This window comes from Apostichopus japonicus, chromosome 15, assembly GCF_037975245.1.
Source record: "Apostichopus japonicus isolate 1M-3 chromosome 15, ASM3797524v1, whole genome shotgun sequence".
Lineage (NCBI taxonomy): Eukaryota > Metazoa > Echinodermata > Holothuroidea > Aspidochirotida > Stichopodidae > Apostichopus > Apostichopus japonicus.
In genome coordinates, this window is record NC_092575.1 from 8,434,402 (window position 1) to 8,449,590 (window position 15,189).

Below are 15,189 nucleotides of genomic sequence, written 5' to 3' on the forward strand. Positions count from 1 at the left end.
CTTAATGTACAGTAACAGTTTTGGACTAATCACTATTACTGTGCAGACATATGGTAGTAATTTGGTATTTATGATAGTTGAAACATAACATACAAACATTAATATATGATTAGGTTGACAATCTGAGGGCTCAAGGTTGTGTGTGATGATTATTGTAGGACATTATTACATTGTCTTCATTGTAGTGTCAATATAATATGAACAATGTCTTATCGGATGTCATACTTGATATTTTTTATGCCTACAATTCAGGACATGGTAATTATGTTTAAGAGACATCCAGTAGGCATGCTTGAAAAAATTAAGTGGAGATATCGTTGTAGAAATATGCTACTTTATTACTGCCTTTTTACCCAGAACTGGCTTCTGTGTTTCAACTCACATAAATTCTTGATAGTTGTCATACTCTTTGCTGTGACAAAAAACTGCTCAAGTTCTATCCATAATTTGGAAGCATGCTCTTCATAATCTGTGTAAATAGCACTTATGATGTGCTCCAGGCATCCTGCAAGGGTATTTCTATCATACAGACACTCTACTCGATTGCCTGTCTTTTACACAACAATTGCTTCTGTTATCATGATTTTTGTAGCACCTGAAAAAGCAGACCAAGAGCCACAGACAAATGGCAGGAGAAGATATGGATATGACTACAGTCAAGTATCTGGCAGCCACAGCAGTGTAGGAGGCAGTGGTGGTAACTGGTATGCAGCAGCTAGTGCAACGGAGAGCAGCCATGGAGAGCAGATGCCAGACACAGACAGCGATCATGGCGACAGTAAGTTATAGAAGAGACAGTTGATTGTCAGCAAACTCCTCTAATGGTAGAAATATACAAGTATAGTGTAATCATTATTGATGAATTAAACTCAGAAGAGTATAGGCCAATGAATTATCAGAGTGACAGAGATTGGTTGTGAAATCATTGATTGTGATCTGCAAAAAGACGTTAAATGGAAGATTAGTCAATATATTAAAGTCTCAATACGTGTTTGCTGATGAATTTCGGAAAACAAACTTCGGAAGCAGATTCAATGTTTCTTATTCTAAATACACTCTGACCAGGTTGGATTAATGAAGAAAAGCTGTTGCAATAGTAAGAAAGAAATTTATTTTCTGTTGCCCTTATGGCACGAACGATTTACCGTTAAAATCACTGCGACCTCTCATGTCAGCATGTTCATTACACAAATGAAAGATTTTAATGCAGTCCTATACTTGTATCATCCACTTTTTACAATTCCACTCAGGAAACATCTGAAAAAACATGTTTATTCATTGCAATGGAAGGAAAATGGCACAATTTCACAAGCTACATGGGTAAGACTGAGAGAAAGATACAAGAGCAAGGACATAAGACAGGCTAGCAATGAAAGTAAAAGAAAGCCTAGGCCTAACAGTCGTAAACAAACAAGAGAGATTTGATCGGCACATGATCTGTTGGGCGGGGCTTCCAAATTTTGATTGAAGTTTGTAGAATCTATGGACTCGTTAACAAATCTGGCGAATTTTATTCAGCTAATAACTTAATAACTTGATAACTTAATAAGAATAATGAAAATTGATATGAAAATTGCATAGAACGGTGTCATTTTCACTGAACGTTTAGTGCAGTAGCTGGAAAGGTCAAAGTTTAAATTCATCAAACACGTATTGAGACTTTAAGTGAAGAAATAAAAAATGAAATAAATTGCTCAAGTATTGCAAAAAGGTTGAAAAAATACATAAAAGTAGAGAGGGCCTATTTTTTCGATTCTAACTGGATCTTGTTCAGAGGCTAACTGAAATGAAAGAAGAAAAGAGGTTAAATAGATAAATGAGACAGACATGTCTAATGAAAATCGTCATAATAACTTGTCCATGTGAATAGTAAATTATTAATATATTAAATAGAATTTTTATTATGTAGAAAGGCTAAAAATGGTAAAGATTATGAAATAACTTATGAATAGAACTAAATAGTGTTCCTTTCACACAGTATGGTAGTGTTCCTTTCACATGGTAATGTGATAACTGATCTAGCATGCTTCTTCTCTTCAATAAACATGGTCCATGCCAGAATAAAAAACAGGTTTGGTTACATCAGAGCATATTTTCAAAGCTGTGGGTGCCACAGCTGTCTCTCTACAAATGCAGATTGCATGCTGGACAGCTGTATATATATTGAGTAATAAATTGCTCAACTGGTATGAAACCTATCTTTGCAAACAAAAGGTAACTTTGCATGACAGTCAAGGTGGGGCTATTGTGGTACATAATATTTGTTCAAATAACAAATCTCAAAATGAAATTGATTAAACGTGTAAACATTTCTGTCATAAGAAGAAAAAGTTTTGTCTGATGATTTTTATTAGTATAATTTATAAAATATAAATTCCACTTTCCTGTTCTTCTATCTCCCGGAAGAGTAAAGAATGATACTAAACTTGAAGAAATGAGTAGTAGATCCATCCATATGATAGCCTTAGGACCTATTTGCACAGAACTGGCAAGAGGATTTTTGTTTTGATACATGAGAAAAACTGAAATGTTTGCTTTGTCTGTTGATTAGGGGAACCAAACTTGAAATGAGCTAGATCCTGTTGCAACATGTACTAGTGTTTGTAGTCTTTTATTCAGTAAGATGATATCATTGCTTCCATCGCTGCTTAAAATACCATTTTTATGTAACAATGAAATGCTGCAATGTTGCGAGAAATGATAAAAACAAGTGTTGAGCACATCCTTCATTGAAATGAATATGTCCGTATTTGTTACATTGTTTTTAGTGCTGTAACCCTCTGACAGAATCATGCTTCAATCTGATATCTTTTTTAAATTGCCTGGATCACCAAGCCTGAGTCATCAACTGCTCAATGCTTTATGTGTTTAATTTTTATTTCATTAATAATTTAGAAATTGCTTTTGTTTTCAGTTGTGCTTGTTAGGATAGTAGTTGTTTATTTTAGGTGACAGTTTATCTCTGTACCAAGAGTTGCTTAGGCATAATAATAGGGTAAAAATTGTTTAATAGCTTACTATGGATAGTGCATATTCCTGTTGAGTCATAACTTATCCAATTTTACAAACATCTGGCAACACAGACGAGACAACCTATCATGTCTAAGCATTGAAGATATCAAAGCTTAAGTGTGATGTATAAATGCTACACATCTCGACTGTTCATATAATGAAATATTGCAGACTCAGCATATATATTTCAACCTGAGTTTATATCTGCTGTAATTTGCAATTACAACAGTGAAGCAAAATTTCAATAGTTTGGAAAGATAACAGAATCTTTGTTGTATAACACAGTAATATACAGGTGTTAAGTAATTTCAACTCTAGTAGATTATCAGACAAGAGACAGTATCTTGTCCCTTCCATTATATGCATAACGTCTGTGCATGTTTAACACTGACATACTCTGTTGGTAAACTGGCTGAAGTGGCTTACATTGGGTCATCCTCTGTTGCATGCCCTGAAACTACCATTTGTGAATATAAGGTGCTCTATATTTTTCCTTTAAGTACTCAATCAGTTAAACTGTTTGATTTTTCCTGCTTTAGAGCTGTTTCATGTTGGTGAAGAGAAACAAAACAAGGGAATATATTTTCTTTCCATCTTGCATGATTTAAAACCATTATGTCATCATCTTACAATCCAGCACTATCACGCACAAGTTCCATAAGATCTGCAGGCAGTGTCACAATGAAGCCATCACCACGACAGACTACCCGCTCGTCCCCGATGGCCAACTCTCATTCCATCCCTACCGATGACGAGGAAGATATGGACCAGGCCTTTAATGAGTATGGTGGTAGCACTGCACCTAGGGAAAGTGTTGATGGTGGTTACGGTGCTGCATTCAACTATAGTGTCGGTGGTGGGATGGAGAACACTGGTGTCGGTAATGGTGGTGGGAATTCTGTGCCTTCAGCAGGCGACCTTGATCGATCCAGTCTGTCTTTGCCAGAGCTTGACAGCCCTGATGATGGCAGTATGTAATATTTATATTTGCTCCAAACTGTGACTTCAGTAGCTTCTTAATGCTTGCACATCAAGTAAACCAGTTCAAATGAAATGTGAAAGCTTGCCTTGATCATCAAAAGAAATCATTTAAAAAACTTAGTCAATTCTATGTGTTGCTACTGTAATATACAGCTGTTTCTATCCAACCCAAACTGCATTGCCAACTGATGTGGTTGTCTTGTATAAAATAGCAAAGTGAATCAACAAGAAACAATGAAATAGGCAAAGCTATTTCATTTGACCTACTTGTTTACTTCCTAACCCTGGGTATAATGTTACAGTGTAACACATTGTTACTTTGAACATTAAGCTTTTCTGATTATGTATTTTTAATGTTCTCAGTGACAATAGGAATTATGTATGGATAGTATTTCTTCTTTGAGCAACATTCTTCAAAAGATTATCCTTTGTGTAAACCATGTGAGAAAGTAATACCTGATATGAGTAGTTTCCATTCCTTATTAATTTTCCTAGTTTATGTGGAAGTAGATTGTAGAAAAACTGCTTTCTTGCTGCTTCTTTGAACTAACCACAATGCATTGTAGTTATAATATTGTTTCATTTTCATAATTAATATTTTAATCCTTTGCAACCAGCATATTTTCACTTTGATTTTATCACTCGCTACATTTAATATGGCCATCAGCTCATTCATTTAAGACCGAGGAAGACAACAGATTCAAGACTCTTATAACTTTATGAGATGATCAGCTGTAATGAACTGCCAACTTAGTATGAATGTAATGTAATGATATCATTATATATGACCTCCAGATAGGTAACACTAACTGAAACTAACTTAGTATAATGTAATGTGATATCATTATACATGACCTCCAGATAGGTAACACTAACCGAAACTAACTTAGTATGAATGTAATGTAATGATATTATTATACATGACCTCCAGATAGGTAACACTAACTGAAACTAACTTAGTATGAACGTAATGTAATGATATCATTATACAAGACCTCCAGATAGGTAACACTAACCGAAACTAACTTAGTATGAATGTAATGTAATGATTTTATTATACATGACCTGCAGATAGGTAACACTAACTGAAACTAACTTAGTATGAATGTAATGTAATGATATTATTATACATGACCTCCAGATAGGTAACACTAACTGAAACTAACTTAGTATGAATGTAATGTAATGATATCATAATACATGATCTCCAGATAGGTAATACTAACTTAATACTCACTCAATATGAACTATAGTGTATTGATATCATTACATATGATCTCCAGCAGGTAGGTCACACTAACTTAATATATGAAATGTGATATCTTGATAGCTTTATACATGATCTCCAGCAGGTAGACCCATACAACCCCTACCGTCATCATCCATTCTCTCACAAGCCTCCTGCATCATCAAATCGATCAGCCCTTAGTCCAAATTTAATCTTTAATTTCAAGAATGGTCAAATTGTGATTTGTGGTCTGTTTAGTGCACATCCAAATGCTTCGTTCTAATGCCCACAATTTTGTGAGTACCTCAGAGCTTCCAGGGGGCTTTGTCCCCTGGTCATTGTCCATGGGCTCCACTAGGGGCACTGGGCCGGACCCCTGTGGCACCTTTGGCACTGTTGGGTCATTCCAACCTGACACCCCCATTTGCCCCAGCTCCAAGTATTAGGACCACGAGCCCCCACTGGTGGTGTTAATATTTACAGAACATACACCTGGTGTGGAATCTGTATGACACAATTATGCAATAGTTTGGTTACTGTCCCCTCGGGGCAATTTGCTGTTACAAATCAAAGATCTCACGATGATGTACATATCTTGTTAACCTAGTTTCTAATCTGGATCAAAGCTAACTGTTTGTCCTTCCCTCAATGTTTTCAAACTCTACTACACAACTCTTACATGTTTTTCTCTCTTTTGTTATTTTGTGTTATTTATGGTTTAACTTGTAATGTTAATGTACTTTCTGTAGAGCTGAACTCTAGTTTTATCTGTTACTCTTTCATATCTCCTACAAGTAGACTTTTTACCATCTATAGTAGGCCATTAGTAGTTTCTGTTTAGTAGACATAAAATGCTTCCGTTGCTTCTACTCTTTTGCACAGTTGGTATCTCCACATGCACCTTGCTAATGTATTTGTGTCTTTCTTATCAGGTACTAGAGGCACATTAGATTTTTCGGTACTATACGATGCTGTAAACAATGCCCTCCATTGTACCATTCACAAGGCTCGTAATCTTAGAGCGATGGACCACAATGGTTTGTCTGATCCGTATGTCAAGCTACATTTACTGCCAGGTGCTTCTAGGGTAAGATTGCTTGTTTTAGTGAACTTTTGAAATCTAGAAACTTATCCTGTATTCTTAGGGCCCATTTTACCAGTTTCTTAAAGGATGGCTTTAGGCAGAATTTTATTCAAGATATATTATAGTCCAAAGAAAGAAACATTTGAAGCCGGCTATGTATCTATAACTATTCCAGTTTTCTAGGTATTCACCTTAAAAGTTTGGTTTATCTCTGGAATGCTCCTTTAAGGCTTAATTGATGATGATGTTATTGACTCCTCAGTCCAGGCATTGATGTTAAGGTTCTTAACCTGTCCATTGTATACCTCGGTTATTGATTGAAGTCTAATAAATATAGAAGGTTCTTTAACAGTCTGCAATATATATAAGTTAATTTTATGCCTTAAGTTAGCCTTTAGAGCACGTATCTCTCAATGCACTCATCGTGCAATATCCTTTTATTTATTTACTTGTTCTTATTCTTTGTTTGTACAAACTGTACACAGTGCAAATTTACTTTTACGTCCAAAAAATCTTGACCTATTCTCTGTGTTACATGCTTAAACTGTGGTTATTTTATATGCTGTTCTCATTGTTGGAAAAAAGTAGCATCATGTTACACTGGAGGAGTTTGATTGTGCAGTGTATTAGCATAACCTTCAGGTGCGTTCATCCCTCCCCACCCCACCAAAAATAATAGTTTTTAGCACAAGCTTTCTTGTAGACCTAATTTATAGTCTACATACATCTCAGAAAGCAGCCTTTTACTTCTGACATTCTATTTTGCTCTGTGGGAGATACCCTGAATTTCAACATCTTCAGGGCTCTGGCCCTACTTTCAAAATCCTAACAGTGCAGCTACTAGCAGTTGTGGGCAATTATTCAAAGTTTTACAGAGTGTCAAAGCCTCAGGCTCCATTTCCATGTCATAAGTTAGATGAATCGAAGAGAGGATTAAAAGAAATAAATAGCATAACATAAGATAAGGCTGTTATTAAAAGTTTGCTTCCCATAATCTGAGAGTGAAGTAACCACCTCGTTTAACCATGTGATTTAAAATTGATATACTTGTGAAATATGAGTGGTCTGTGCAAATGAGTATGTTTTTAATATTTTTTTATTTTTTTATATAATCTTTCACCAATTGCAGTTATAACCTGTAAGAGATGGAAGGATTGTTCTAATTATCAACTGACATATTTTCTTATAACAGTCAACAAAATTGAGGACAAAAACAGTCCACAAGACTCTAAATCCTGAATTCAATGAGACTTTGACTTACTATGGAATAACTGATGAAGACTTGCAAAAGAAAACCTTGAGGTAGGCCCCTGTTATTTTTGCAGAAGTTGCAGTAAGTTCATAAAGAGAGAAAGTAAAGTGTGAAGTTGTAAATCTGAGTGATGGAAAATAAACTTTGATTGGAAAAGAAGAAATCTAATTCAGCTTGAAGGCTTAATTTATGGAAGGCCAATGTTTGGTAATTGTGCTTTGATCTGCACAGTATATATTTCAAGGTGTTGGCTAGATATCTAAAATTCTTAACAGTGGGTGTTATGTTGTGTTTCCATTACGTAGATCTGGTGAGTTACATGTTATGACTCTAATCATGTGAGACACAAGTTATCATCCAGATCTGGAGAGTAATCACATGTTATCATCCAGGTCTGGCGAGTAATCACATGTTATCATCCAGATCTGGAGAGTAATCACATGTTTATCATCAAGATCTGGTGAGTAATCACATGTTATCATCCAGATCTGGAGAGTAATCACATGTTATCATCCATATCTGGAGAGTAATCACATGTTATCATCCAGATCTGGTGAGTAATCACATGTTATCATCGAGATCTGGAGAGTAATCACATGTTTATCATCAAGATCTGGTGAGTAATCACATGTTATCATCCAGATCTGGAGAGTAATCACATGTTATCATCCATATCTGGAGAGTAATCACATGTTATCATTCAGATCTGGAGAGTAATCACATGTTATTATTCAGATCTGGTTAGTAATCACATGTTATCATCGAGATCTGGAGAGTAATCACATGTTATCATCGAGATCTGGAGAGTAATCACATGTTATCATCCAGATCTGGAGAGTAATCACATGTTATCATCCAGATCTGGTTATAAATCACATGTTATCATCCAGATCTGGAGAGTAATCACATGTTATCATTCAGATATGGTGAGTAATCACATGTTATCCAGATCTGGAGAGTAATCACATGTTATCATCCAGATCTGGTGAGTAATCACATGTTATCATCCAGATCTGGAGAGTAATCACATGTTATCATCCAGATCTGGAGAGTAATCACATGTTATCATTCAGATCTGGAGAGTAATCACATGTTATCATCCAGATCTGGAGAGTAATCACATGTTATCATCCAGATCTGGTGAGTAATCACATGTTATCATCCAGATCTGGAGAGTAATCACATGTTATCATCCAGATCTGGAGAGTAATCACATGTTATCATTCAGATCTGGAGAGTAATCACATGTTATCATCCAGATCTGGAGAGTAATCACATGTTATCATTCAGATCTGGAGAGTAATCACATGTTATCATTCAGATCTGGTTAGTAATCTCATGTTATCATCGAGATCTGGAGAGTAATCACATGTTATCATCCAGATCTGGAGAGTAATCACATGTTATCATTCAGATCTGGAGAGTAATCACATGTTATCATTCAGATCTGGTTAGTAATCTCATGTTATCATCGAGATCTGGAGAGTAATCACATGTTATCATTCAGATCTGGTTAGTAATCTCATGTTATCATCGAGATCTGGAGAGTAATCACATGTTATCATCCAGATCTGGAGAGTAATCACATGTTATCATCCAGATCTGGTGAGTAATCACATGTTATCATCCAGATCTGGCGAGTAATCACATGTTATCATCCAGATCTGGAGAGTAATCACATGTTATCATCCAGATCTGGAGAGTAATCACATGTTATTGTCCAGATCTGGAGAGTAATCACATGTTATCATCCAGATCTGGAGAGTAATCACATGTTATCATCCAGATCTGGAGAGTAATCACATGTTATCATCTAGATCTGGAGAGTAATCACATGTTATCAGTAAAATGTCCCTACATGGTGTTCCTAGTGTTTTGACCCATGCATGGATTATATCCAATTTATATGACAATTAATGGTCAGAAAATATATAATAATAAAAATATATTCCTGGCAGCAGTCATCAACCCTTAAATGGGCAAGCTAATACTAGAGTACTGCAGTTCTTGGTTAATTGATTCATACATAAATAAACTTTCTTTTCTTTCTTTTTGCATTTGTATGCAGATTATCAGTACTGGACGAGGACAGATTTGGTCACAATGATTTCATTGGGGAGCACCGTCTCCCCCTCCGGAGACTTACCCCTCACCAGACAAAGTCTCTGTCAGTATACCTAGATAAGCAGCTACCAGTAAGTAAAGTATTCAAGAGGAAGGGGGAAAAGCTTCTTCATGTTTCATCACTGAAAAATGCCTGAACCTCAAAAGTTGCTGAGGGCTGAGTTTCATCAATATAATCCAGATGTTATCACATTTGCTAACATTTGATGGAATTATAATATGTATAGGTAGGGTGGGACATAGTTGTTTCAAAGTAATCACAACAGCACAAGATCTACAATTGGCTTTAAGGGATGTTGAACTATGATAGTTTAAAAAAAAATACATATCCATGCACTTGTTTTGTATTCTGACCAAGGACTTGAACAAAAGAATTCCAGGTGATTGGTTGTGATTTTTAAAGAATCACCACGTCCTCGAAAAAATTCCATTGCTATGGGGTATTGTTAAGGTTAGGATACGTGGATTTGAACAATGGAAAAACAATGGGGTCCTCGGTCTGAATGTAAAACACACCTGTGCGTGTGTGTGTGTCAGTGTGTTTGTGACGCCCAGCTTGTACACACAATATCTCAAGAACGGAAGGTCTGACCAATTTTATATTTGGTGTGTAGAAGTACCATATTTAGTGCACAAAGCCTGTTGTTTTTGGTGGAGGTCTAAGGTCATTTGGTGTCAGCAGAGGTGAAATTGTGAAAACCTTGTAAACATGACATCTCAAGAAGGGAAGTTTGGGCAGATCTCATACTTGGGTATGAAGGTGTAAAACATTGAGAAGCATATTGATTTTGGTGGAAGTCAAAGGTCATTTGGTGACAACAGGTCCAATTCTGAAAGCCTTGTAAATAATGTACACCCTCACTATACACATTACGTCAGAATCACGAAGAAAACTGCTCATGTTACATCATCGAAACCACAATGCATTTTTGCATTCTGGTTTGGTGATTGTTGTAGAGGAAGCATTGCATGGGGAATGGAAAGCACTAATGTGTATTTTTACAAGTAAGTTTACCTGTTGATTAGTGGGTTCATGGGATCCAGTTTCATCTATATGGTTCTTCGGACTGATTGTTGTTATAGCTGGAGAAGGATGATGAACTTTTGGCAGGAGGCAGAGGAAGGATTCTGATTTACTTGAAGTATATCTCATCTAGACAGCAGCTACAGGTTGGCATCATCAGATGTGCAGGGCTAGCCTCAATGGATGTCAACGGTTACTCAGATCCGTATGTTAAACTGTAAGTATGTACTGAGATTATAACTGATTACAATCATTGGTAATGGAATGTCCATATAACCACTTTAACAACCACAAAGATGTAGTAATGGGTCAACTATAGACACATCCATAGCATGAGAGAGCTAAGGTGGTTACTAGAAATCTGTGAGTTTTAATTCTATAATACTGACAACAGGAAAGCATAATGTAGCAAGTTCAAGTCACATTTTTCCCCAGCATATTGATCTTCTAGAACAAAATTTAACATCAAGAACTATTCAACAAGTGTGTACTTCCATACAGACTTTCTCTTCTTTTTAAGAATGTTGAATGTGTGGAAGTCTTTTCAAGAAATTGAATTAAAATAGAATTTGATTAGATTTGATATAACAGATAATGTAGTGAGAACAAGGGCATGGCATTACTGATGAATTATATCCACAATTTAGAGTACATCATAATAGAGTAACCTTTGAACAAAGTGAAAGGATTGCTCCTGAATGTTTTGTGTACTAGTTATACATCATCATCGAGCGATTCCTTGCCAGTGTGTGGGTCGGTGTATGTGTTTGTGCATCTGTGTGCACAGTATAGTTTGGCTAGATAACACAATAATGCAAAAAGCACAGGAGAGTTGAATTTCATACTTGGTAATAAGTAAAAGAGACCTCTTTTTGTAGATTTTTGTAGATAAAAGGATTTTCTGGTGACAAACAACATGAAACTGATATTAAAGAAAAAATATTATACACTGCTTGGTGAAACCACATTTCAATATCTTTCATCTAACTCGAGATTAGCTGATGGATTGTAACTTAGTTTTACTGGCTTGACCTCCAGGAAGTTCGATCTCATTAAGGGGTCTGTGATGTCATTTGGCAAATGACTTTACTAAGGCTAATATAATATTCTTGATTTGTCCTTGAAACCTGATATGTTTGTTAAGTGTTTAGCTGTAAAATTTCTTTATTTTCAGTTGAAGTACCCTGATGATATCCTCCATGCCACTGTTGCCAGATGCATTTACAAAATATCATAAAATTTAAAGAGTTCATATCTTTGCAATACAAAATGCTATGAGGTTTTCACCTACAGATTCAGAAATATTCAGCAAGTTTGCCAAACACTCAACTTTAGCCACTACAAAATCCTTTTAAGTGACTTCAAGATTTCTACTGTCTTTGTGGGGGCCGGGGGGGGGGGGCGATGGGGTCAGCAGAGTTTGAAGTCTGAAACCTGGCAAACATGATAACTGCTTAGAAAACTGCTCAGATAACCTGACATGGTATGTGGTAATTAGAACCACCTTAGTGTTTACAGGAACACTAATGTTTGTTATCCAAGGGAAGATAAGAGTAAACATGAAAACTACAAGTAAAGTGGGCAAGAACCCAACTTGCTTAAAGTCAACAATGGTTAAACATAATCTTGTGTGCAGTGTTGCTGTACATGCTCTCATATAAAACATGGCACGGAATCACTTTTGACTGTCTGTTTCTACCAACCGAAGAAGACCATGCCCTTTTAGCCTTTCAGCAACACTTTATACATTAACATATTTATGTGTACAGGTACCTCAAACCAGACACTGGAAAGAAAACCAAACAGAAGACGGCCTTAAAGAGGAAAACTCTTAATCCAGAATTTAATGAAGTAAGAACTGAATCCTAAATGTTGTTTCATTGTGGAGATTGGCTTTTATTAGGAGACATATACTTTCAAAAATGGAAGGAATTGTTCCTGTCAGTAACTGTTTATAGGTCATTATTAATTAGGGAATCAGGACATGGTGTCTGTATTTGTTCATACTTCAGTTGTCAATAACCTATAAATTTGAACAGACTGTACCTGTTGCCGTATGCAGAATTTCACTGTACTATATATCATAAAATAAAGATATATTATGATATTAATGATTTTCACTGACTCTAAAAGGATTTCATATTAACTTCTAAGGGAAACATATGTAATACCTAATCAAATTGATTATTTTTCTTTCAGTAGAAAATAAATATGAAATAATTATATTTAACTTCACTATTATTTTGAGAAATGTCATCAGATTTGCTTCCTGCTTTTTGGAAAAGATCTCACACATCAGATCATTTACAATTTGTACAGGACTTCTATTATGACGTGAAACACAACGAACTTGCCAAGAAAACTTTGGAGATAACAGTCTGGGACAAAGACATCGGCAAAAATGACTACATTGGTAAGACTTTTTAAATTTCAAAAGTAATCCAAATTGTTTTTTTGAAGTGTTAGATGTGATGGAAAAGTTCACATTTCACAGTAGTTTGATACTGCTTCCATTTGTTTGTAAGGCAATGTTAACTAAACGCCACTGTGTCAGGGCATCAGTTGACCCAGCAATTTCTCTTCTAATGATAAATCAACAGCTTCTCTTATGTCTACTTATTTTACTCCCTTCAGGTGGTGTTCAATTGGGGATTAATGCCAAAGGTGAAAGATTGAGGCACTGGTTCGAGACACTGAAGAACATTGATAAGAGATTTGAGCGGTGGCATACTCTCTCAGAAGAGTTGTTCTCCCCAGATGAGCTGTGAACTAGATGATGGTGGTTAAAAGCTTCTTGTAAAAATCAGTCTATTTTATTAGATTTCAAAATGCAAATATGATGAAATCCAAAATTATGTGCTTTCTGTATGTTTGCAATCTGTTGAGGCATTTATGAGAGATTCAATTTACTCTTGATTGTTGCTATGAGATATTATGGTTTATTATAGAGCTCAAACTTGTTTCATCAAGTTTGATTTTGTATTGTGATGCATCTTTTGTTGTTATTGTTCTTGAAGCAACCTTTATCTGCAGCTAGTTCTATTACTTAAAAATGATCACTCTCTGGAGAAACTGTGATTGATGTAAACTCTTAAATGCAAGCACCTTAAAAGTGTGACCGAGATTATATTAAATGACTCTTTTGGAAGTAATTCACAAGTTAGTTAGTTAATTTTTTGTAACTTGAAATGAGTTTAGAGAAAACTAGAATGCCTAGGTGTGTATTATGTTGGCCTTTACTAATAGTGTTAATCAACTGTGGAAATGGGCAGGGGAATGAACAAAAGTTGTTATGAATGTAAGCTGTGTTTGTGGCATCTCTAGAGTACACAGTTTTATTTGTGAGTTTTGTTCTTGTTAGCTACTTTTGTGACATAGATGCATCTTATACAACCTGGTATATTAATAATATTTGTTTGGTTTGTGATGTTTCATATTTCGTGTAACATTCTTGCTATCATAACACATACTATATGTGATGATGTATGCACCAAATTTAGTAATGGTGGCCCTGCCAGATATTACCTGTTCACTTAGCTTAGTCATGTTGTATGGCCCAAGTACATACAGGAACATGCAGGTATAACTTGCTTTGAATATTCATGAAGCAAGTGGATGGAAAGTAAATGTAAATATTTATTTTTGTCAATGATCTACAATTTGCAACAAACTTATATTCTACAAAATCAGATGCAATTTTTCAAAGTGTTTGCAACTTTTCAGATATTAAAAAAGGTAATTATTTACAGCTTAAAGGCATTGAAGACTCGCCCCAAACCGCGAGCCGCGCTCTGAAAGAGTTAACTTTCCGTTGCTTGCAAATGACGTTTTCTTCTTAATTGTCGCCATAAAATGCAGACAGTAATGAAATGTGATACCTTGTTATCTTTTATCTAGACCTGAGATGTCCATCCCTGCTATGTACACTGTGTTGTGGGTATTGACCGTAGCTGTATGTATTGACTGTAAACTAGTGTCTAATTACTGACGGTAGCAAGCTGTGTGTGTATTTTCTAGGATCGATGGTGGTGTCTAACACTTCTGTTACACCTCATTCGAAACTAGGTCAGATTACCGGCATGCAATGTTTCTTTGTGCGCGAGTCTTCACTCCCTTTAAGGCAATAGGTGTAACAATAGTAATCACTGAGCCTTACTGATGAGTTTCTCCAAACCTAGAGCAGTGTCAATTAACTGGATAATATTTCCTACAATTTTCAATGTTTCAGAGGTTTTAGTGTTCTTGACTTCTGTGGTACTATTGTTCACTGTCCTTTCAAGTGATTTTAAAATGACACATAATTTGGGGGTTATTCAAGCACAAACTAAAGGAGCTTCTTCCTGCAGAGCGTCATATTATTGACACACTCTTTAGGATAGTGAAGGCATTTGTGTATTAACAGTGTTTAGTTTGCTTATCTTGAGTTTTCAGAATCTAATTCTTAGCAAGTATTGCAAATAGTTATGTTAATACTTAAGTCATTG

General features: G+C 35.7%; 1 protein-coding gene across 5 annotated transcripts in view; it reads left to right on the top strand.

Annotated features, from left to right (window-relative positions):
* LOC139980700 (double C2-like domain-containing protein beta) overlaps window positions 1-15,127 on the top strand; it is an 83,084-nt gene extending 67,957 nt beyond the window's left edge. For 4 of the 5 annotated variants that reach the window (XM_071992543.1, XM_071992542.1, XM_071992541.1 and 1 more), the window contains 9 exons: window positions 593-778; window positions 3,650-3,982; window positions 6,154-6,308; window positions 7,498-7,607; window positions 9,626-9,752; window positions 10,765-10,922; window positions 12,475-12,556; window positions 13,025-13,118; window positions 13,340-15,127. In XM_071992543.1, coding sequence (XP_071848644.1) covers window positions 593-778; window positions 3,650-3,982; window positions 6,154-6,308; window positions 7,498-7,607; window positions 9,626-9,752; window positions 10,765-10,922; window positions 12,475-12,556; window positions 13,025-13,118; window positions 13,340-13,473 — 1,379 coding nt within the window. In that variant the 3' untranslated portion in view covers window positions 13,474-15,127. The remainder of the gene's footprint in view (window positions 1-592; window positions 779-3,649; window positions 3,983-6,153; window positions 6,309-7,497; window positions 7,608-9,625; window positions 9,753-10,764; window positions 10,923-12,474; window positions 12,557-13,024; window positions 13,119-13,339) is intronic. The other variant, XM_071992545.1, reaches the window with a different exon arrangement.
* The last annotated feature ends 62 nt before the right edge of the window (window positions 15,128-15,189 follow it).